Source organism: Heloderma suspectum, chromosome 2, assembly GCF_057233095.1.
Source record: "Heloderma suspectum isolate Gila_16-S chromosome 2, 16-S_ref, whole genome shotgun sequence".
Lineage (NCBI taxonomy): Eukaryota > Metazoa > Chordata > Lepidosauria > Squamata > Helodermatidae > Heloderma > Heloderma suspectum.
The window spans coordinates 214,639,670-214,664,356 of NC_139459.1; the positions used below are offsets into that span (position 1 = coordinate 214,639,670).

At 44.6% G+C, this 24,687-nt stretch overlaps 1 protein-coding gene across 1 annotated transcript; it reads left to right on the forward strand.

Moving 5' to 3' along the window:
• The first annotated feature begins 274 nt into the window (after positions 1–274).
• LGALS3BP (galectin 3 binding protein) lies at positions 275–17,888 on the forward strand. Its single transcript, XM_084829776.1, is given in 9 exon segments — positions 275–332; positions 389–513; positions 1,516–1,594; positions 5,639–5,710; positions 7,490–7,681; positions 11,226–11,321; positions 11,324–11,353; positions 11,893–12,160; positions 14,570–17,888. Coding segments are annotated over 9 exon segments (1,839 nt in total). The 3' UTR covers positions 15,489–17,888.
• The last annotated feature ends 6,799 nt before the right edge of the window (positions 17,889–24,687 follow it).

Here is a 24,687-nt window from a genome sequence, read left to right on the forward strand (position 1 = left end):
CTTTGTCGGACTGATGTCTCACTGAACTTCAAGGTGGCTTACAGATTTGCAACCCCCCACACCTCAAGACATTGTTATATTGCGAGGCCTCATGGATGCTCAGTGCTGTGGAGTGATAATGCTGCTGGTGATTCAGTGATAAACCATTCTCAAATTTCCCATTAAGTATTGGTACGCTGATCAATCATGTCCTAATCATTTTTTTGCAAACACTTTGAGCTAGTGCATCTTCGTTGCAATCTTCTCTGCAAACTTACCTTGCTGTATTGCCAACATGTTTGTAATTGATAGGAGTGATCGCCAGGATGATGATGACGACGATGAATTGATAGGTAGGTACTTATCAAAATTTTGCTATCTTCTGAGAATTGTCACTGAATCCTTTCAGGGAGCCTGAAGATCAGAACCTTTCCTGCATCTGCTCGCATGACAGGACTTCCCTGCCCTCTCCTCTTCAGCCCCTTGTGCATGCCCCAGATCTGCTTTGGAGGGTCTCCCCACCCTCTGGAGCAGGTTTGGGTGGGGGGTCATGCAGCAGGTGCAGGTGGAACTGGGAAATCCATTTTGCCAGTGATTCCATCCCACTTGCAGGACACCATCAGATACAAGCCACTGTCCTTCTCTTGCAGTTGTGTGATCTGCATTTCTTACATTTTAGTCAGATCCCCCATTCTGTATCCTCGGTTTATTTCCTCTGTGTGTTTTCCCATAATTTTTTTAACTCAGCAAAAGTTGCCCTTGTGCTTAGCTGTGAACTGTGCTGGTCTTTCTTTCTTGCTGAGTTACTTGGCCTGCAGTGCTTCCAGATGGAGGGGTGTAACACTACTCTACGGAATGCCTGCAAACATTCTATCTGAGTGGGATGGAGCGATGTGAGCACAAAATCTTGAGACTGTCTGGTGGGGAAGCTAACTGAAGTTGATGAGGCTGGGGGAAGCTGCAGAAAACAGGCTGGAAGTTTTGGTGGGGATAATTCAGGGGTAGGCAATATGATGCCAGCAGGCACCAGTATGCCCTAGGCACCTTCCTTGGTGCCCACCATGACACCCTACTCCTCCCAATTTTGATTTTAAAATATTTTTATACTTCATTACTAGCAGCTGGGATAGTTTCAAAATAGGTTCAGCACCTTGGGTATCTCCTTTAGAGTTCTGGCTGGTTCTGACTGAGCTCCAGAATGGATTCACAGCTCCACTAAAATTGGAGCCACCAGCCTCCACTGCAAGAAACATATAAGACTCTTTATCTGGTTTGTCTAATATCAAAGACTTCGAACTGTTCTCAGCCAGATGGACCAAGGATCTTGCTCAGCAAAGACAGCTCAGTATGTTCATAAGATTGCTCCAGTAGCTTTGCAGATCTTTGGGGACTGTAACCAACCCCCCACCAGAATAGGGAAGCTGTCTCCAGGAGCAGCTGACTTGATGTGGGCGATGCAGAAAAGAAACTTAGTTGAATGATATAGAATAGAAACTTCCCATTCTCCCTCGACTACTTCTTGAGGGGCTGTTCCAGAATCTCATCTTTACCCTCACTCTGCTCAGAAGCTCTCCAAGGCCAATGATGCACCTCCTCATTGCCAGCATCTCCCAGGGTAAGTGCAAGATGAAATTTGGTACAGAAAGCCATCTGTCTGTGTACTGTGCAGGAGAGCAGATGTCACTGACCATAGGCCACCTCAGGTATAGACAATAGGAGCCATCCATCCCAGCCCTAGGTATGTCCTGCCTCCTCTGCCCTCAATCCCCAACATTAATAGGGAGGTACCATGCTTAATATATCCCTGTTCAGTAATTTGGGTGATAGTTAAACTATGGAATTCACTACCACAAGGTGCAGTAATGGCCACCAATTTGGATGGCTTTAAAGGGGGTTAGACAAATTCATGGAGGATAAAGCCATCAATGGCTACTAATCATGATGGCGATATGCTACCTCCAGTATCGGAGGCAGTATGCCTATGTGTACCAGGTGTTGGGGAACATGGGCGGGAGGGTGCTATTGCACTCCTGTCTTGCTTGTGGATTTCCCATGGGCTGGTGGGTTGGCCACTGTGTGAACAGAATGCTGGACTAGATGGACCTTGGTCTGATCCAGCAGGGCCCTCCTTATGTTCTTATGATGCTTCCCTGCTGTGCACCAATAGCCACATCTTTTCTTTTGTGTTACCAACAATATTTGGGTAAGATCAGGCAGCTTGTTAATTAGGACGGGTCATAATGACAACGTTTGAGAAATACTGCCCTAGAGGATTAGAAGCAGCTAGCTCTGAGAGCTGTGCTTCCAAGGACTCATCTAGGTGACTGATTTTGAGAACCAGAAGAGCTTGTTCTGTGCTCTTAATCTCTATCTGGGGGGTCTGTGAGATGTGTCAGCAAGTATCTATTTTATTTATTTAGTGTATTTTATATTCTGCCTTCCTTCCATCATGGAACTCAAAGGGAACATACAGATGGTCTCCCATCCAGGCACTGACCAGACCCAGACCTACTTATCTTCAGCAAGGTGGTACATCATGTGCCCTAAGACCTTGCCTTGGGACCAGTCTGAGCTACCTGCCATCTGCATGGCTTGCTCCCTGAAGGAGTAGCCCTGAAGAAAAGGGCATGTGCTTTCCCCAGGCACATTGCTTGTGCTATGAAGATGAAGTTGTTTCCCATGTCCTTTTTTTTTTTTTTTTTTTGCAGTTCCTAGTTCTTTATTTGATCTATAGATACAGAATTAATCTGAATAATACCTGGCATGAACTTTGGGCAGGATACTGTACAATGACACCTCATACAGCAACAGCCTGCCTGTTGCATTATTTGATGATTTGGAGTGATCCAATGCTTATTTTGTGGTGCAGAGGCATTGATATGTCATTTACTTTTTCAGACTGCATCTGAACCTTTTGAATCAAATAAATAGGGACCAGAAACTGCAAACAAGCAACTGAGAGCCAACTTCAATTTCATACTTGAGCTTTCTTTGTGTGATATAACACCAGACCAGGGAAACTCTGGAAACATGCCTTTTGTGTCACTAAAGCCAAAGCTGCCCAGCTCTTCCTGGTGGAGCAGGACCATTTTGGATTTGCAACCAAATCCATAGCTTGATTTAACCATTTTTCATTGAAATCTCAAGTTGCTGAAATCTGCAGTGTGCTTGAAAAGAAGCTGGAGCCCTTGTATGTTTTGTGGTTACTGGGAACAGCATGAGAAAGATGTGTTGTGTCTATGGAAAAAAATACTTTTCTCCTCTTCCGTCCACCAGCCTATTTATGGATGGCCTCAAAATATTTCTCTGAAGTGGAATCTTTCTTCGGGACTGTGCCACTATGTGGTAAATGGAAATGTAATACACGGATTCTTAAACTGTGTTGTACTGCCAGCATACTGTAACTTCTGGTGCGCTTGTTCTGTGTGGATTGCCATATTTTCTTAATTCGCAGCTGCCATGTGGGAGGCTTCTCAAAAGGTTTCCAAATGAAAACTCTACTCCTTCTGCACTCTGATGCAGCTCTGCTGAATGAGTAGGATAAAAGAAACAGGATGCATTGCTAGGGCTCCACATACTGTAGTTACTGAGATGTTTTATGTTCAATACAATAATATGCTTTGCTGATTCACTTGCTTTCTCTTAGGACTTGCATATTGTTAGTCTAAGGGTGCTTCTAGACAAGGCTTCTAGAAGCCTGCCCCATTCATTAAATTTTAGAGGAGCTCCAGGTGACAATGTTTTCCACTCAGAGCTCTCCCATGTTTTCCCACCATTTCTTCTGCCTCTTTCCTTATCACAGAACTTCCATTAACGAACAAAAGAGGGAATTATTGCACAATACCTTCTAATTAGTAGCACTAGGAGACCTCTGTCTGGAAACACCGGAACTGTGCAGTATCTCATCACCATATTCCTGCATTGAGCAGGGGGGTGGACTCGATGGCCTTGTAGGCCCCTTCCAACCCCACTACTCTATGATTCTATGATATAAGGAAGAAGGTAGAGGTAGCATTTTTGCTGCAAGTGGGATGGCTCTGGGGGATTTGCAGAAAGAGGTGTGAGTTTGAGCACTGAGGAAAGTGAGAGCACAGCCTCTGAAGGGAAATAAACAAGCTGAAGGAAGCATTGTAAACCTCCTTTACCCAAAGCATTCAAATGAATAATATAAATCAGCACCATCCAATAGATTCCTGTGACATTCATCCAATCTCCATAATCTTCACTGCAAATCACCTACTGTCGTTGCACCTGCTAGGGCAAGAGTCACACTATACCAGCAATCTGGGTGACCAGCAGTTTGAGTACTGATAAATGGGAGAGATAATCATCCATAAGCAAGAGTCTTCATTTGGGACCAAATCCATTTCCCTTGAAAGACTTCATTTATCTCATTCTATCCTGTGGCTCAGTCTATACAATACAATTTAGTTTGTCAATGAGTAAAATTTGGCTTAAATTGCATTTGAGTAAAATCTTCTGTGTGAGTATGAAGGGGAACTGCCTCAAGACATGGTTGTCCTCACCTGCTTTTACCTGATGAATCTGATGTTTTCCCAAGCATTTAAATGGGCGTGGGGGATATATATCGTTGCTGCTATTTCATATTTTATTGTTGGTTTTATGTGGTATTGTTGAATTGTGGATATCGATTTTGTGATTTTGTATTTTTGTTTAACTGTTCTATGATAACTGTAGTGTGTAAATCATCACTAAAGGCTGTATAGCCCTTAAAGCTGGGATATAAATACTTCAAATAAACAGATGTTGGGTGAGGGAAGCATTTTGGGCTGTATCCTTCCGAAATTCTTTTTTTTTCAAGTAATGTTTTTGAGCTTTCTTGACAGTGTTGGATAAGCAAGGACCTAGTCGATTCCGCATTGAAAGTGCAGGTGTTATTCATTTGTTGGGGCAGGATTCAGACATCTCTCCTCAAGATAATGCTTAAGTTACAGGAATATTGCTCTCCTGCCCCCATTACATTTGGTAAATATAACATTATTTCCTCTGAATCAACTGTTCATTAAAATGTATTCTGCGTCACAGACTACTGATTGAGAGAGGCTGAAATATGACACTGATAGGGCACAATCCTATGTGTGTTTAGACGGACAGCTCACAGCATTCCCAATCTGGGAGTTGTAGGACTTTTTTTCTGCCCAAACATGCCTAGGATTGCACCCTAAGGCTACAGTCTCATATCCACTTACCTGGGAGTAAGCCCCTTTGTTTGAGACTTACTTCTGAATAGATGTGTACTGGATTGCACACTATAAAAGATGCAATATATTTCGGATGTTTTCATTTGTTTTGTGGTTTCCAAGTATCGTGCTTGCCACATTTGCATATTCAAGCCTGTAGGGGGTGGAGTGGGGTGAGACTGGGAATGCATTTCAAAAGGACTGAAACCTGAGATTCTCAACCAAATTCCAAGGGGCATTTTTGAGAGTATTCTAAGCCACGTGATAAAAGCTTGCTTGGTAACAATGGACATTGTTGACATCTGGTATTACTACACCCACATTCCTTGGCTGGCCTCCAGTCCAATCTGGAGTTCTCACCTTGGGTTGGGCTGAACCTTCCCACATACTTTAGATTCTGGTCAGCCATGGCATGCCTCACCCTACCAACTTAGTCACGCTGTCTCTCTCCCCATCAGGTTGGCTGCACAGGACTACATCTGGACTGCTAATACTCTGTCTGCTATGGTCTGGCTTAGCTGACTCCTTGCGTAAGTTATGCTCCTGGTGGCCTTTGATATCCTGTTCAAGGAGTAGTAGTTTGTGTAGCCAGTGGGATCCAGGGATAGGACAAAGCTAGAGCTAGATTCCTGAGTCTTGACTGTGCAAGATAAACAGATATAAAAAGAGAGCAAAATCAGCCTTTCTGAATCCTATGAACTGAATGGAGAGTGTGAGCAAGGAGCAGTGTTGCATAAGGTTGATCTCTCAGGTTGAAAGTAGTTGACAGAATGAATGCTGATGATTAGTTTCAGTGCTGAGGTGCTCACCAGGAATGTGCCAGTGTCAAGGCACATTGTGCAGTCTTCCCTGTGGATTTTGAGACAAAATCCTGAGATAACACCGGGCTTTGCTAGGCCTGAACTAAGGCCTGATGCATCAACATTGGTTAATTATGTCATCTAACTGCAAGTCTTAGCAAGTGAACTCGGTCTGGAAATAATCTGAATACACCAGATTATTTCTGGACATTCAGTGGATGTCCAGCAAAGCAAGCCAGCCAGCTTGGATTATTCCCAAACTAACTGACCCAGTTTGCCATTCCTCCTGCTGATAACATTTTAACTATGCCAGATTGCTGGGTTGTTAGAACTAAAATGAATGCTGACCTACCCCAAATGTTTCTCTGTGAATTTACATAAAGAATATTTTCAGGACATTATTTAGATGTATTGGAAATACAAAGCCAACTTGATCTTCAGCATCGGCATTATTTTTATCAGCAGTTGATATTTGACAATATTTGTATGCAGAACCATGTATGACATGCAGCAGCAATCAGCATTTGATGGTATCTGACAGCTGACTTGCAAGAGCATTTAGGCTACAATCCTACACATGCACGTATGGGTGAGCCTCATTGAACTCAGTTGGGCTTACTTCTGAGTAGACATATATAGTATTGCAGTTAGTAGATTTTTTACTTAACTTTTTTCATTTATTCAATTGGTAAACATCCTCTTAAACTAGCTGAGAAGCCAACTGTTGAATTGTTTTGGATATTGGGTGGTATAGAAATGTAATAAATAAACAACTAAATTGTGGTGCTGCAATTTTTGATTCTGAAATTCAAATGTCAGGAAACTTTGACATCAGAATTTGATCCAGAAAATTTAAAATTTTATCAGATTTCGATTAAAAGTTTTTTTTACTGCTATAATTAATATTAGCAGCTCTGGAATCCCATCAATACTCATTAGAAACAGAGCCCACATTTTCAGAATGGGTAGAGAAGGACAGTGTAGAGCTGGGGTCTCCAATTCGGTGCCCACAGGCACCAACATGCCTGCAAATACCTCTTTTGGCACCTGCCAGACTCCCTGCCCCTCTTGATTTTGATTTTATTTCTTAAGATTTTACAAATTATTATTTTTTAACTGGCATGCTGCAAAGCTAAGGGCTGCCCCCCAGCATAATTTTTGTTTGGGTCCAGAAGAGTGGCTTTGTGTTTTGGAACCCTGACCCCACCTTGGTCTTGTACTTAGGTTCTTGGGTAGGTCACTTTTCTTTTAGTCTCACCAGTTCGCCTTCTGGGAAATGAGTGTTTTGTGACCAGCCATGCCCACCATGGCAGCCATTTTATGAATGGGCAAGCACCCCTGCCATGGTAGCCATTTTGTGAGAATGCCCATGACACCCTCTCAAAATTCCAGATGTGCCCACTGAGAGACATATCAGAGCAACTCAAAGAGGTTATAAATAGCTGTCTGATACTTCAGTCTGCTCATCTTGTGGCCTGCGTCTGTTACCTTCCCTTTTTGTGTCTGCAGCTACATTCAACGATCCAGTGCGGCTGTCTGATGGAAACTCCCTCGGTGAGGGCCGTGTTGAGATCTACTATGGTGGCCAGTGGGGGACCATATGTGATGACGGCTGGGATATTATTGATGCACACGTTGTCTGTCGTTCCCTGGGTTTTGAAAATGCGATAGAAGCAAAGGCGGGTGCCGCATATGGAGAAGGTATGAAACTAGCCTTCATCCTTTGAGATATTAAAGAATGGTGCAGATGAGAATGCAACTGCCTACAAAGTGAGTGAAGCAGATCCTGGGGTGGGGTGGGGAGGAGCAGCAAGGTGTTGGAGGACAGAACTGTGTGTGCCTGTGAAGGTTTGTTGACATCCTAGGTGTCTGGTGTGTCAGTCACTCCACGCCTACAGCCTAAACCCCACATTACCGGAAAGGGGAAGTTTAAAAGAAGGAAGGTGGGACTCTTAAGAAGGTAAGAGATCCTTAAGGAGTTGCTCAGGGGGTCCAGTTCTTAAGAGGAACCCTGACAGTGCCATATGGCCCACCTTGAGCCACCCCCTAAGCTAGCCTGATGCCTTCAGGTATGCTGGAGGACATTTGTCCCATCACCAGTGTTGAAGTAAGGTTCAACTGCTGGTCTGGTCAGCTTCGGTACATGGAATCCTTCACCTCAGGCAGCAAAATGCCTTTGGCTGGCTTTTTTCTTTACTCCACACCATTGCTTCCTGGCCCTGACTTGTAGTTCACCTAGAGAAGCCTTCCCTAACCTGGTGCCCTCTCAATGTGTCGGACTACAACTCCCAGCATGCTGGCTGGCTGATGCTGGGAGTTGTAGTCCAACACATCTGGAGGGCACCAGGTTAGGGAAGGCTGACTTAGAGAAATTAACACTGGCTATTGGAGACTGGAACAGAGCTTGTTTCGCCATATGAGCGCCAGCTGCCCATGTACCCCATCAGAATAATTCTGGAATGGAGCATTAGAGTACAGTGAGAAAGGGAGGGACCAATGAGAGCTGTAGCACGTCACCTTTGGAATTATAGTTATGAGAGTGCCTGTATAGCTAGATTCGTGACATCACATTGCATTCTACCATTATAATACCAAAACATTCTAAATAAGCCTTGCCCAAACTTGGGTTCCCAGATGTTGTTGGACTAAAATTCCCATAATCCCAGCCATCATGGCACATGGTCACAGATGATGGGAGTTGTAGTTTAACAATATTTGAGGACCTAAGGCTGTCAATGTTAATCAAATCCAACAGGTTTTTTTTTAATGGTCTGAAATTTGGCATGGAGTATCTATATGTTAAATGACTAAAGTTCATAGAGATTTGTTGAGAAATGGCCAAGATACAACAGTTTAAAGAATTTCCCACCTTTAAATTTCTGTTATGTGTGTTACTGTGTTTTTGCTCTCCCTCCCCCAAAATCCCCTTCCATTTCTACCCCCGCCTACTCAAAATTTTTTCGAACTGTGGTGCTGGAGAAGACTCTTATGAGTCCCCTGGACTGCAAAGAGGTCAAATCAGTCAGTCCTAAAGGAAATCAACCCTGACTGCTCATTGGAAGGACAGATACTGAAAAAAAGGTAAAAGGTAAAGGTGTCCCCAACCAGTCGTGTTCGACTCTAGGGTGCGGTGCTCATCCCCGTTTCTAAGCCGAAGAGCCAGCGCTGTCCGAAGACGCTTCCGTGGTCATGTGGCCGGCATGACTGAACACCGAGGTGCACGGAACGCTGTTACCTTTCCCGCCGAAGCGGTACCTATTTATCTACTTGCAATTTCTTGCTTTCGAACTGCTAGGTTGGCAGGAGCTGGGACTGAAGACGGGAGCTCACTCCGTCACGCAGCACTTGGGTCTGAAGCTGATGCTCAAATATTTTGGCCACCTAATGCGAGGAGAAAACTCACTGGAAAAGACCCTGATGCTGGGAAAGATTGAAGGCAAAAGGAGAAGGGGACGGCAGAGGATGAGATGGCTAGACAGCATCACCGATGCAATGAATATGAACTTTAGCACACTCTGGGAGAGAGCGGAGGACAGGAAGGCCTGGCGCGCTATGGCCCATGGGGTCACGAAGAGTTGGACACGACTTAATGACTGAACAACAACTCAAAATTTGCTGTCTGAGGAGCTTTAGGATTTGTCAGGATCCCTGTTATGCCAGCAAAAAGTCCAATATGCCCCCGCCATGACAAATATGCCAGCGGAACACCTCAGATATTTAAGCTGAACACCATGCCCTACACTCCTTCAATCCACGACCACACTCCTGTTGATGGTGCGACTAGATACCAGTCCCAGACCTGGCACAAATAATTTCCCTTCCATTGATTCCCTTCCATTGCTCACATGGCATGGAAATTAAACTTGGGCGTCTTAACTTACAATTTCTATGCTTTTGGGTGCATGGGTGAATTTGTCAAAAAAACATGGACTTTATAAGTTAATGCATCCAGTCTCTTGTGAGTAGGTGCATCAGAAAGCAGAATCACATTAATTCCTTGATATGCTTCCTGTTTTTTTAGTTATCTTTGTTGTCTCCCCTACTTTCAAAATTTAGATTGTAAGCCTTTTCAAGCAGGGCCTGTGCTGTCTTTGTGGTGCTAATCTTTACTCTGTAAAGACCCGTGAACACTGATGGTCCATCATCATCACCACCATAACTTCTTCAAACAGTCAAGTAATTCCTGAGTGCCACCAGGATTGTAGCCAAAGAAGAAATACAAAATACATATTTTTAAAAAACCAAAGGGGACAACCCATCCCAAAAACAGCTAATGAAGATTAAGGGTGCAATCCTACGCATGTTTAGACAGAAAAAAACTAAACATGCATAGGATTGCACCCTAAGCCTGTTCACTAGCCATGGCATGTAGTGTAACAGATGGAAAAGAAAGATGGAACATGGGGAGTGGAATGCCCTGTTTGGAGGAATGGCTGGACAGAATGCTGAACAGGAGCACTCCTATTTGGACAGGGCATACACTGCAAGATTTTGTTGCAGGTCCCACTTGTATGAATGATAATGAATAATAATACAGTCTGCTTTAGGGGCATTTCTACGTCAGCCAAAAATCCTGCATTTAAAATGGGGCTTTCTGCTTCCATTTTAAATGCAGGATCACAACAACTCCCTTTTCACCTGCTTCCTTTTCCCCGCACCCCATTCCCCCTCCTCCTCCCTATATCTGAGTCTTCCATTATCTTTCACTGATCTCGCTCCTCTTCTTGCTGCTTTTACTCTTTTAATGGAGGGAACTCAAGCGGAACACAAGGGGGTAATTTGATAGCTCATTATCTGCGATCTATTTAAACCCGGAACAAAGGGCATTCAGTGCAGGAGACGCCCTGGAGGGTAACAAAATGAAGGAGCAATCTCAATTGCAGGATAAAAACTCAGTGTGAAGAAAGCCTTAGTCTCATATATCACGGGGCCTCAAGAAGGCTTCCAGGATCAGGATCCCAGACATATATATATAGGTAGGTTAGAGATATTTTTAAATATGGTCAGCTGTATAGAAATCTATTAAATAAATAAATAAATAAGTGTTGCATCGAGGTCCAAAGCCTTGCAGGTTAGTCTTGCCTTGTCCCTCTAGAATTATCTTGGCCAATCTGGAGTTGGCAGCTAGATAGCTGAGGGAATCATTCAGACCCTGAGCAATGGGAGTGCTGCCAGGAGGAGTTTTAGCCCTCTTTCCACCTCCTATCTCTGGTGTGACAAACTGCTGTGCTTCTTTCCTTCACAGGATCGGGGCCTATTGTCTTAGACGATGTCAGCTGCAATGGGACTGAGATGGATCTTGCACAATGTAACTCTCAAGGCTGGTTGACCCACAACTGTGGCCGGAGGATGCAGGAGTGGTGTGTGGCAACAGTGAGTCTCCAGTGTGATGTACTTAGCTGTGTCATCAAGATCATCTAGGCAGGGTCATCGATGTAAATGCTGGGGCCAGGAAGGATACAGTCCACCCAATTTCAAAGAGCGGGATGCCCATGGGAAATCTCCTCACCCTTACCTTACTTGTTGCAAACTTAGCCATGCTCCTTTTGCTGATGGTTGTTTATAATTTCAAGTACCTTTACATTATTCTGGCAGTTCTTTCCATTCCCATCTCATGTCCAGGCATCATTTTTAAACCATGGCCTAATCCCCAGCCTAATTCCATACACTTTTATATATGAAAGTAAAGTAGTTTCTGTGCTGTTAGTGGTAAGAACATGAGAAGAGCCATGTTGGATCAGACCAAAGGTCCATCTAGTCCAGCATTCTGTTCACACAGTGGTGCGCTCTCTCTCTCTCTTTGTAGTGGGGCTATTTGTGATAGCACATTATACTGCAAATTCATGGTTGGTGTTTTTTCGGTTCTGGCCCCGGAGATCTTCTTGGACTCATTCTTGTTCCTGTTATTCCAGAAATTGAGTTTAATCCTGAGAAGTTTCTCCTGGATCGCTCCGAATGTTTTCCTGAGGACCTTGGTAAATTGTACGACAGCCAGCAAGACTGTGACCTCAACATCACTGTGCTGGTGGCAGAGAAGAACATGGAGCCTTTGAGCTGGTGTGCACACAGACTGATTTTTCATACAAACAGTGAGGCCCACTTTCTGCTCCAGGAGAGTAAGAACTCATGGACGCTGCAGGTGGAAGAGGAGTGCCTGCCATATATGAACCTCTTTCTCAGGTGAGGAGAGTGAGGACTCAGAATAGCAAGCCCACTTACTGTCTTGACTTGCATTTCAATGCATTCTGTGCAGCAACACTGGACTAGAGGATATGATGATATTGTCTGGCACTATTTGAGCTAGACAATACAGCACACTGTTTTGAACCTAACATGTCATCCTTCATATGGCGATCTGAAACAAAGCACTTGCTCAGCCAAAAAACAGGGGCAGCCCTACCATTACAGAGCGTGAGGTGAACTGCATCAGGCGGCAGATGTCAGCAGGCAGCAATGACAGCCTCTGCTGGAGGATAGAGCTGTGAGTGCCACATGGTCTCTCCTGCATCCCCTGAATTGGTCTGCTGCCCTCAGATGTGGTGGAGGATGTTATCCCATTCAGCGGTATTGAAGTAAGTCCAGTCAGCTTCTGTTAGGGATGTCCATTGCTAGGAAACCTGTTTATTTTTTGGCTCTACGAGTTCCATAGCATGTATGACTCGCTTTACATCCGCAAGTCAAGCTGCGGGCTGCTCCCTGAACTCTGGGAACGTGTTGTGCATTTTTTGGAAGGTACTGTAATTTGCATGCATTTGAGCACTTTGTGCAATTTATGGCTAAATTTGCACAAATTACAGCTGAATTTGCACACATTATGCAAATTCAATTGTAATTTGCACAAATTTGGCTGTATTTCAGACAAATTCAGCCGTGATTTGCACACGTTGCTCAAAAACCTCCCCCCCCCCAAATGTGCAAAATTCCCAGAAAATCTGCAAACTGGCCCAACTTACTGCAGATCGAGTCGGGCACCGCAGCAGGAACTGAAATGAAGTCTGGAAGCAGGCAAGCCTAGGAAACTCAGGAAACTTCACCCCTCAAATGGATTTCTCCAACATCTCTAGCTTCTGTATGTGGAGCAGTGGAGGGGGCCACTTCGAGCTTCATCTCTGCAGCAAAGTGTCTTGGCTCAGCCTTGCAGCAGAAGCACCTCGAAGGTGTTGGCAAATACTTGGTTAGCTCCCACCTGCTGTAAAGTGGGGTCAGTATAAAGGACACCGAAAAACAACCACCATCCTGAGGGCTAGTCTCCCTGCTCTAAGTGGTGTGTTTCTGTTTCATGGGTGGACAGAAATGTCTTTGTGCAGCTTCCCTGTCCCACATGTTTCCTGAGGATAGAGGAAAGACGTTAAGGAAGGGTAAAAACTAAAGCTGCATTCACTCATCTTTGAAATTGGTAGTTTAATCAAATCAAGGTTTTTGTTAATTAAATCTTTGGGAACAAATTTTAATTGTTGGAAACAAATGTTCATCAGTAGGGTTTCTGTTCAGCCAACCCTCTTCCGTTCCACACATGCTTTTCTGCTTACAGGGTTCCAGACGCCCTTATAATTACACTTGTAAACACAGATGTAGAGTGGGTGAATGTCAGCACAAAAATAACCAGCAGAAAAGGAGTTAAGCACACCCTCTCTCCCTCCACCTCACAAGGCTCCTTTTCACTACCCCCCCCCCAAATCTTAGTTGCATTTGTGTGTAACATGTGCTTTGCCCCCGAGTTAAGTTACAGGCTTAACTGAATTATTCTGATGTTTGTTGAGTTGTATTAATTGAAATGAGTATAGCTGCTTTTTACTGGATGATTCAATTTTTAATTTTGTTATACACCCCCCCACCCCCCACTGTTTTATTTTAATTTTTGACTTGTTGTTTGGCGTTCTCAGAACATTTTGTAATAGAGTGACTCATAAATATAATTAATGAATAACTGGAATATTCACCTACTGAACCACACTTATCTTGCTTCTCCCGCCCTTTTTTTGTTAATTGTGTAGAAGATAATGGAAAACTGAGCATTTTAACCTCATGAAATAGCTGTATTCCAAGATGGACTATTATGTTACTCATAGTATATGGGTCCAGGTGTGAATGATCTTATGTATTTTGTGTTGGGGGAATATTTATTTATTATTACATTTATATCTCGCCAGAACCCAAGGCTGCTTACATGGACCTCTTTCTCTCCATTTTATCCTCACAACAACAACCCTGTGAGGCAGGTTAGGCTGAGAGTTGGTGACTGGCCCAAAGTCACCCAGTGAGCTTCATGGCTGCATAGGGACTAGAACCCAGATCTCCCAAGTCCCAGTCCAGCACTCTAACCACTACATCACACTGGCTGTTGTTGTATTATGTTCTGTATTTCTGTGTCATTCTTGTTATAACACAGCTGAAAATTCAACAAAAACTGTAAAAAAAAAAAAAAAGGAAACAGCATTTCACTTTTAAAATGTTTGGGTTTGGGGCACTCAGAAACATTATTCTCAAAGACCTAAGTCTTTCCCTTTCAACATCCTCGGAATAAAAACAAGAATTGGGAAGTTTAATAGCAATTATTTCCTCACTTTTGGTTTTCTTCTGTCCACACAGGTACTTCTACTCAAGGCAGATTGAAATCACGGTGAATTCAGTAAAGTGCTTCCACAAGCTGGCTTCAGCCTATGGAGTGTCAGGCCTACAAGCTCACTGCAGCCAGGTCTTCCTCTACTTCTTTCCATTGGACCCCTCCTTTCGTGTTCAGCTGGAGCTGTACGACTACAGCCTAACCAGCGGAGATGCCCGGCTGCAAGATGTCATCCTGCAGTACTTAGCCTGGAACTGTGAGGCCTTGTCCCACACTAAGGCCTGGCTGACCCTGACCCCAGAGAAGATGGAGGCTCTCCTGTCCCACCCAGATGTGGTGATTGAGAGCGAATGGTCACTGCTGAAAGCTCTGGACCGCTGGGCTCAGGCTAATGGAACAAGGAGAGGCCTTGTGGAAAAGATCCGCTTTCCCATGCTCTTTCCAGAGCAGCTGTTTGAACTGCAGTTCAATCTGACTGGTCATGCGGAGTATAAGAATATCTTCCAGAGGAATATTATGGAGGCTCTTCAGTTCCACACAGTGCCATTCAAATTCCTAGGGCAGTACAAGCTCCTTGACCTCAGCAGTGATCCATACATCCCTCGCTTTTACACTGGGTCTGCTTGGAGCATGTTCCTACTTCATAATCCTTTCATACAGCAGTACATTCCCTCCCACTTCACTGGATCCATCCTCTTTCCACCATTTGAAACAAGCAAGCATCCTAGCTTCCTTTTCAAGGCCCAGAAGATACCCTGGTCCTTCACCTACCATGCCTTGCCACAAAGCAGCCAAAAAGGTAACTGCAGTTGCTCAGACAGTTTCCCTGTTCTCCACCTTGCACTGATAGGTTCTCCTGATGACACCTCCCTCAACCCAGAGGCCCAAGAAGACATGGATGAAATAAGAAAAGAAGAAGACCCGGCAGAGGCAGAAGATTCTTAAAAAAGAACCAGTGTGCCCAGTGTGGACAAGATGGACATTAGTAGCATGAATGCCCAAATAAAATAAATCAAATACACAAAGGAAAAAACCAAAGGGGCCAGAATGGGCGAAAAGGGAGACAGCTTGAGAAGGGCCGTGACATTGACTGTGAGGGGCCGTGACATTGACTTCATAATTGACACTGGAGCATCATCAAAAGCAAGCAAACGTTAGCCTTAAACAAGAAGTTCAAACACTGAGCAAAGTTCTTCAAGCCCAGCTTCGCTTTGTCTTAGAAAATAAGCCATTCCCATCACAGAAGTTCATCCTTTCCAACCAAGAGTTAAAGTATGAGTTAAAGAGGGAAAAATAACCCTTTGACTCCCAGATGGAGAGAACTCAGAACTGTCATACTTTCCACCCCCGCAGCTATGAAAGCAGCTAGAATTAAACCCTGGATACATTGGACACGAGTCAAGAGAGCGAGAGGGGGAGAGTAGACTGTAAACAGAAATCCTGAAAATCCTTTAAAAATCATTCTGAAAAAGCAGTAAGAAGACTCAGGCTAGACCTTACTGTGGACACACCGGGAGACTGTCCCCCTGCGTACGGTCAGACCTGCAACTGGAGAATTGAAGAAGGGGACTAGACCCTACTGCAGCTTGCCAGGTGAATAGCTGCCCGGCGTACGGTCAGATCCCAAAGAAGATCAAACATGCGTGTTGTAGTGTTAGTAGTGTTGCATTGTGTCTCCTTAATAAGGTGCAAAAAGGGGGCCAGCCCCTGAAAAGAAAAGTTTGTCCCAGTGATTTGCTGATAATTACTGGCTTCACCTGGCTAACATCACGAGAGTAAAACATTTTTGTTTGCCAAGAGGTATACCTGCAAACAGGCTTATTAGCTCTTGCCTAATACCTGTCTGTAGACATCCTGGGAAAATTCAAAAAGATACCATGTTAAGAGTTTATGGTGTAAGTTTAACTTATTCCCAAAATGGTAATTGGGGCGTGGTTGCAAAGATCCTACCCCCTACAGAGTTCACTCTATGCACCCCCATCGTTGCTGAAACAAATGCTACGTGTGCACGAATGCTTAATTGTCAAAAATTTTCCAGAAAATATAAAGCTATCCCTGGCCCCCTTCCACTGTAATAAAATTCAAAACATATCTTTTAATAATGCCCACATACTTTTGCCTCATGGATGGTTTTAGACATGTAGTTCCCGCACTTGGTCATTCATTCCTGCCAACTTGTCTAATAACCACCCATGTTGCCTCAGCCGCCAATTAAATTGGTGCCAATTCTTCCCCTGTAGCCCGAGAAAATCCGTCGACGGCAGCCTCGAGCACTCCAACTAACCAAAAATTGTAATAGTCATGTGCAGTTATATTCTGACTAAGAAAAATTGGCCTTAGCAATGTCACTGGTTAAGGTTCCAGGTTTAGCCTTGGCTAATAGTCTAGAGATCAACCGGTTAGCTTGCAGCTTAGCCAAAAGCATAAATGCCACCTCACGAGCATTGTCATTGTTAAATAAAAAGCTGCGTGATCTAAAAGGTGCAGTTCTAGAAAATAGAGCTGGTATAGATTACCTCTTCCTTCTTCATCATTTAAGTTGTGAGACACACCAAAAGCTCTATTGTTTTAACTTAACTGATAATGGCAATGCTGTAGATGAACAGATCAACAAGCTGCACAATATAGTAGCTAACAAAACAATAAGACAAAACAATTAGCTAAATTAGTTAACCCCTTGGCTTCCAGATCTTAGCTAGCTTGAAAGCATTGTTCATCCTAATTCTACCAGTGTTGTTCATGAAAGTACTGTTATGTCTCTGCGTTCCTTGTCTTATGCGCTGTTTAACCAATCTGTTTTACGTCTCAGCTAGTGAAACTGCTGCCCTCTACGCTCTAATAGCCCAACAAGAGGCTAAGTAATATGTATGTCACAAAAAGCTTTGTATGGTTATCAGAAATGCTATAATTGTAATGAAATTATGCATTTAAGGGGGGAATGTAGCAGCCATATCGGGGGTCAGACTAAGTAGCCTCATGCAGTCTCATGCTTCATGTTCTTGCTGAGCTCTTTCTCCTTTGAATATATTGTTGTAAGCTGAGGAGACACAGGAATTCCTTATCTTGTCAAAGGTCATACAATTGTATATCTTGTTCTCTGCTGTTCTCTTCTGTTCTCTCCTTATCATGGCTACCCTATAACCCAGTTCTTGTATTATAAACAATAGTGCTAAGAGAAGAAATGTTGAGGATTGCAACCCCATGCGGGAGGGGGAGGAGGAGCCATTTCATATGTGTCACAATGTCTATAAAACCAATGTGCTAATGTAAATCGGGGCTTCTGGCTCTTTGGAAACGATTCCAGCCTTAAGCCCGCGCGTTAAATAAAGAATCTCTTTTTCCTTCACTCCGTGGTCTCTCTGACTCTGGGTTCTGCAACACATCCAGTATGAGAACAAAGCGCTCTTGCTGTGCCAGGGTTTCTACGTCACAGGTGTTGTTGACTTTAAAAATGGCACAGCTGTGGTCCCCAGTGTCGCCTCCTTTGCTTGCCCAACTGGCTTCTCTGGCTTTGTTGCTATAGTACGTCCTGTTTACAAGCTGAAAACATAAAAAGCTAGGACCCCCCACCCTTCCTGCAGAGGCAGAATCTGAAGCATCAAAGCCAGCCATTGAAGCACATTTGATAGTCCCCCTGCTTTTACTGTTGTCCCAGCTGCCACTTCAAACATAGATGCAGCATTGTACCTGGATCATCCCCATCATTTATACCAGCCTTGCCCAACCTAGTGTTTTCCAGATGTTTTGGACTGCAACTCCCAACAGCCCCAGTCAGCATGGCCAGTGGTCAGGAATGCTGGGACTTGTAGTCCAAGACATCTGAAGGGTGCCAGGTTGGGGAAGGCTGATCAACAACCTCAGATACACAGACGATACCACCCTAATGGCAGAAAGCGAAGAGGATCTGAAGAGCCTCTTGTTGAGGGTGAAAGAAGAGAGTGCAAAAGCTGGTTTGAAACTCAACATTAAAAAAACGAAGAACATGGCATCTGGCCCCATCACTTCCTGGCATATAGAAGGGGAAGAAATGGAAGCAGCGACAGATTTTACTTTCTTGGGCTCCAAGATCACCGCAGACAGTGACTGCAGCCATGAAATTAAAAGACGCTTGCTCCTTGGGAGGAAAGCTATGGCAAACCTAGACAGCATAGTAAGAAGGAGAGACATCACCTTGCCGACAAAGGTCCATATAATCAAAGCTATGGTTTTCCCAGTAGTAATGTACGGCTGCGAGAGCTGGACTATACGGAAGGCTGAGCGCCGAAGAATTGATGCTTTCAAACTGTGGTGCTGGAGAAGACTCTTACGTGTCCCCTGGACTGCAAGGAGGTCGAATCAGTCCATCCTAAAGGAAATCAACCCTGGCTGAAGCTCAAATATTTTGGCCACCTAATGCGGAGAGAAAACTCACTGGAAAAGATCCTGATGCTGGGAAAGATTGAAGGCAAAAGGAGAAGGGGGCGGCAGAGGATGAGATGGCTAGATAGCATCACTGATGCAATGAATATGAACTTGAGCACACTCCAGGAGAGAGCGGAGGACAGGAAGGCCTGGCGTGCTATGGTACATGGGGTCACGAAGAGTCGGACACGACCTAACGACTGAACAACAACAAACATGATACCAATTATGAGACTGGATTGTTTTCCACCCTCCAGTTTGATAGATGCAGCTAGCATAAAGCCTAGTGGAACAATCTTAATTTGGAGTCCTCCTCCTGTCCCACAGCTAGAGCTTGGCTAGAAGTAGCTTGTCTCCTGGTTTTGGCCTCTGGCCACTCTGCCTATGGAATGTGTACCCTGCTGGTGTCTCAAACACTGGCTTTGAGGGGTTGGTGAAAATGAAGATCTATGGTGCTTGTACTTCTATATTTACCTACCTTGAGCCTCCAACGTTCTTGGAATAAAAATTTAAAAACAAGTTGTCAAGTTTTCATTTCAAAAACTCTGGCACGCTCCATGTGAATGCCTTTCACCTGAAGGGAACAAGCTTTATGTTTTTAATTATCTAAAATAAAAGTGCATGTACAGAGTGCCTTTCCCTTGCAAAGGAACCTGCTGCTATTTAAAAAAACCTGACCTAATAGAGCAGTGCCTCTGAACATGTGCAAAGTATATTTCCCTTGTAAAGGCAATTAGCTTCTTTTAAAACACACACACACACACACACACACACACACACCAACCCTAGAGCTAAAGGATCCCTGCCCACTCACCTCAGTGAATGTTTATGGCAAGGTAGGCAACTCAGTGCCCATGGGAAACAATGCACTCCCAGACACCTTTCTTGGTACCCTCCAAGTAGGGATGGCAGAGAATTCTGCCACGGATCTCGGTGAGGCCGAATGCCAGTGCATTTGGCCCCCTGAAATCTGTGGTGGAATGGCCTGCCATCCCCCCACCCCCCCGCGGATCCCCCCCGGGACGAGACTTACCTGGGGTGGATCTTCTGGGTGGCGGTGACTCTGGTGGCGGCTTTGGCGGCGGAGGCTGGTCTTCCGACCGGCTGCCACCGCCGCCATTTGCAGGTGTTTTTTTTGTTTTTTTTTACAGATACGTGATAGGCTACGTAAGTTTTTATGTAGCCTAAAACGTCTGGGTAAAAAAAAAAAAAAGCGTACACAAATGGCGGTAGCTACGGCCGCCGCCATTTGTGTACGCGTTTTTTTTTGTTTTAGCCAGACGTTTTAGGCTACGTAAGTTTTTACGTAGCCTAAAACGACAGGGTAAAAAAAAAAAAAGGCATATGCAAATAGCGGTGGCTACGCTATTTGCGTTCCCCTTATTTTCGCCGTCTTAGTCTACGTAAATATTTACGTAGATTAAGACTGCAAAAATAAGGAACGCAAATGGCGGCGGCCGTAGCCGCCGCCATTTGCATACGTGGTTGTTTTTTGTTGTTTTTTTCCCCAGAGCCCTCCGCAGCCCAAAATCCGGCTGCGGACGGCTCTGGCCTGGCTGGGCCTGGCCGGCTGCTCCGCGGAGCTGCCACGGAGCACAGCCGGCCGCAGAGGATTCTCGGGGGGGGGGGGGGAGGAACGGAACGCCTCCCCCCCCATTGAGGATTCCAGGGGGAGGGATGGAACGCCTCCCCCTCACCATCAACATAATCCGCGAAAGGTAAGTGACTTTCGTACATCCCTACCTCCAAGGCGCCCGATCCCTCCCACCTATTTTTTTAAAAAGAACACATTTTCTTACTAGCAGCTGGGATTGCTGTGAAATAGGTTTCTGTTGATGATGAAAACTATGGGTCTTCTTTTATTGATTATTTGTGAGCCACTCCGGGAGCCTTTGGGCTGTGGAACAGGATAAAAATGCTCTAAATGAAATAATAAATATGGGTTCAAAGGAGTTGTTTAGTGGGCTGGGTCTCAGACCTCACTTCTGCCTTGTACGCCATCTTTGCGGAAGGTTGCTTGTCCTTTGCCATGCCTCCCTTGGCAGCCGTTTTGTGGTGGTGCCCAGGAGAGTTTATCATATTGCCAAATGTGCCTTTTTGGGGTTTCCTATCCCTAATCTATGGTAAACCAGATTATTTTTTAGGGCAACGCTTGTAATCTTGCACCTCAATAGGATGCATGTTAACTGTGAGGTAAGTTGCACTGGGCCTGTCTGTCTGTCTGTCTATCTATCTATCTATCTATCTATCTATCTATCTATCTAATTGAAACACTTCTACACCACTTAATATATTAAAATTCCTAAGCGGTTCATGTTAAAAGTAAGTAAGGGAGCAATCCTATGCATGTTTAGACAGAGAAAAGGCCTACAACTCCCAGCATTACCCAGCCAGCAAGGGATTGCACTGTAAGTGTACAAAGGCCTTCAGCCTTCAACTGTGAAAAGTTTTATTCAGAGGAAATGAAGTAGAACACAAATTCAGACATAGAAGAAAATACAAAGCAGGAGGCTAACAATTAAAAATTAGTTAGCTAAAAATGGTGAAAGCTGGAGATTCAAAGTGAAAAGAAGTTAAAACTTTTCAATTTCTTAGAAAATTACTAAGCCATATGCAGACAGACTTTTGCCCAGCTCTCTCATACCATCTGGCAGACTGGTTCCAGCAGGTAAGCTGCTCATGTTGCTTTCTCTCAAGGAACCCCCCCCCCCAATCTTCTAAAGGTGGAAAGCTCCATTTTAGACAGAGTTAAATCAGGTGGAGTTGGTTGAGAACCAATCAAAAACATTTCAGTTGCTATTTCATATAGGACAAGGACTTCATTTAACATTTAGATTTGATCCTAGCTTGGAGCCAAGGGAAGAGAAGCAGCACACACATTTCCCTGCAGCGCTCTGGCTGCCAGAAAAGAAAATTCCAAATTAAGTAGCATCGTAATCAAAGAGCAAGGGGTGAATAGTTCCCACATACATTCCAGAACAAAGATAGCCTTAGTCCGTTCAATGTAAGCAAGTGTAAAGTGATGCACATTGGGGCAAATAATCCCAATTTAAAGTATAACCTGATGGGATCTCTGAGCTTGTGGTGCCTGCTCAAGAAAGAGATCTTGGGGTTGTGGTGGACAGCTTGATGAAATTGTAGACCCAGTGTGCGGCTGCTGAAAAAAAGGGAAATTCCATGTTAGGCATAATTATAAAAGGAATTGGGAATAAAACTGCCAATATCATACTGCCCTTATATAAATCTATGATGCATGCGACCACTCTTAGAATAGAGTCATCCCATAAAGCTGATTGGTGGGAGATTCAGGACAGATAAAAGGAAGTACTTCTTCACACAGCGCATAGTCAGACTACGGAATTTGCTACCACAAGATGTAGTGATGGCCACCAATCTGGCTGGCTTTAAAAGCGGGTTGGACAAATTCATGGAGGAGAAGGCTATCAATGGCTACTACTCCTGATGGCTCTGTCTTGTCTCCAGTAACAGGGGCTGCAAGCCTATGTGCACCAGTTGATGGGGAACATGGATGGGAGGGTGCTGTTGCACTCATGGCCTGCTTGTGGGTTTCCCATCAACAGCTGGTCGGCCACTGCATGAACAGAATGCTGGACTAGATGGATCTTTGGACTGATCCAGCATGGCTCTTCTTATGTTCCTAGTCTGAAAGCATAAACTTTCGCTTTAGCAGGCTTAACAGAACCAAAAATGGGTTTACTTTGGCCAAGAGTTATTAATGTTGACACATAAAGCCAAGTACCAGTTCTCATAGCCTTCATAGGTATTACCTTATACATATGCTGCAAGTCTGCAGAGAACTGATAGGATGCTGAGAAGCACCAGAGCTCCAGTCATAATAGTTACTCTCTGTGACAGAGTCTGGAAGAGGGCCGAGGCCAGCAACTCAGAACACACAAGAAAAACAGACTGGGAGGTTTACAGAGTGGAAATAAAATGTGGTTTCCTTAAGGGACATGGGCAAGAAGAAACAAAGTGATGAGACAGTCCTGTTTGTTTTTGCATTGATACGCTCCAAGCAACACAGGATCTCCCTCCTGCCATGGGTAGAGTACTGTCAGGAGCGCCCTAGCGGCCTCTTTCAGTACACTCCAATAGCCAACTCAAGACACAGATGAAAGGATTCTTTTCAAGGCTTTAATCCTTTTACAACTTAATGACTCTTTCAGATGCAATTCACCAGCGACTAAGCAATGAACAGCGGAGTAGCCTATGCTCCGGGTAGGCAGTTGGTCCCCGTTTGAAGGAGAATCACTTGAAGACCCTGAACTTATGGGCTAGGGAGAGATCCTCCCTCTTTCCCTTGGGTCCATGGGAGGCAGCCGTTGCTCGTGCACCAAATGGGCGCTACGCCTCCTTTCCGCGCCCTCCATCGCTCGTCGCTCCCTGCGTCGAGCATCTAGCAAGCCCCCCTCCCACACGTTCTCATTGCCAGGGTCACGATCTATCTCAGGAATGCCGGCAGGAGGAATCTCTGCCAGCTGCTGTGCCTTTGAGGGATGAGCTGGCTCCTCTCCCACAGATTGCTGATCCTCCTCAGAATCAGAACTGCTCTGGGGTTCTATCGGCTCAGTTTCCACGCTGACAAGTACTTACAGTTGCTCTGGCTATGAGCAGAGGTCTCACCCTCTGTCCAAGATATTGACAGTCACACACACAGGAGTTTAGGGAACTTGTGTAAAGACAGGTAGCAGGTGTAACAATATGAAAGAAGTACTGTATTTGGCCTGAGTGGATTGTGCTTCCTGGAAGGAACCAGGAAGTTGCTGAGGGCAGCACCCACTGCTTCTGGCCTGAGGAGAGAGAGGCCACTGTCTGAGAGAGCTCAGTGGAAACGTTTTGTTTAAATAAAACTTAACTTTCTTTGGAAGATGGAATCTGTGTAAGCCTGTGGGGTGCAGCACACCAACTTTGAACCAGTAGGAACCAAAGTGTTTCATGAGCGGGTGCATGGAGAGAAACAGTTATGGGGAACAAACACCAACACAGAATTGCAACCTAAGGCAGGGGTGTGCAGAACTTCAACTCCCAGCATTCCTGACCATTGGCCATGCTGGCAGGGGCTTCTGGGAGTGAATGTCCAAAACATCTGGAATCTACCTTCTGCTCACCCCTGACATAAGGCACCACCCATGTTGCGATCAGTTGTAGTAAGAGTTGCCAGAGAATGTTTTATATGTTCAAGTCTCCAGTGGCATCATTTTATAAAATTTGGAGCAGCAAGTATTTCACATTGTACCATGACACTCATGCCATCTTTTGGCATCCTAGCAAATCTAGAACAAATTACCATATATTCCCAAGCAATTTGCATACTCAAAAAGGTTATTGTATGCGGGAAAGGAACCACCTTTGACTAGGCAGGATGCCAATACAATACCCCAAACTCATTGGTCTAAAATCAAGGACAGGTTGCTTCACCATAAACCTGTCTTAAAGCTGAGCTCATTGTCGGCCTGGATATGCTAGCTTTGATCCAGGAATGGGAAACTGGAGTGCCAGCTAACAGCCCTGCTCCTCAGTCTCGTTTGGCTCTTTGGCTTCTGATGCTCCCAATCAAAAGGCATTGTACAGCTAGCTATTCCAGCTTTCCCTCCTTAATGTGTGTGTGTGTGTGTGTGTGTGGTAAGCAAAAAGACAGAAGAAGTGGTGAGAAAACACAGGAGGTTACACACGGGAGAAGACAATGTTTGGAAGCCCTGTAAAATTCTGTAAATGAGGCGGG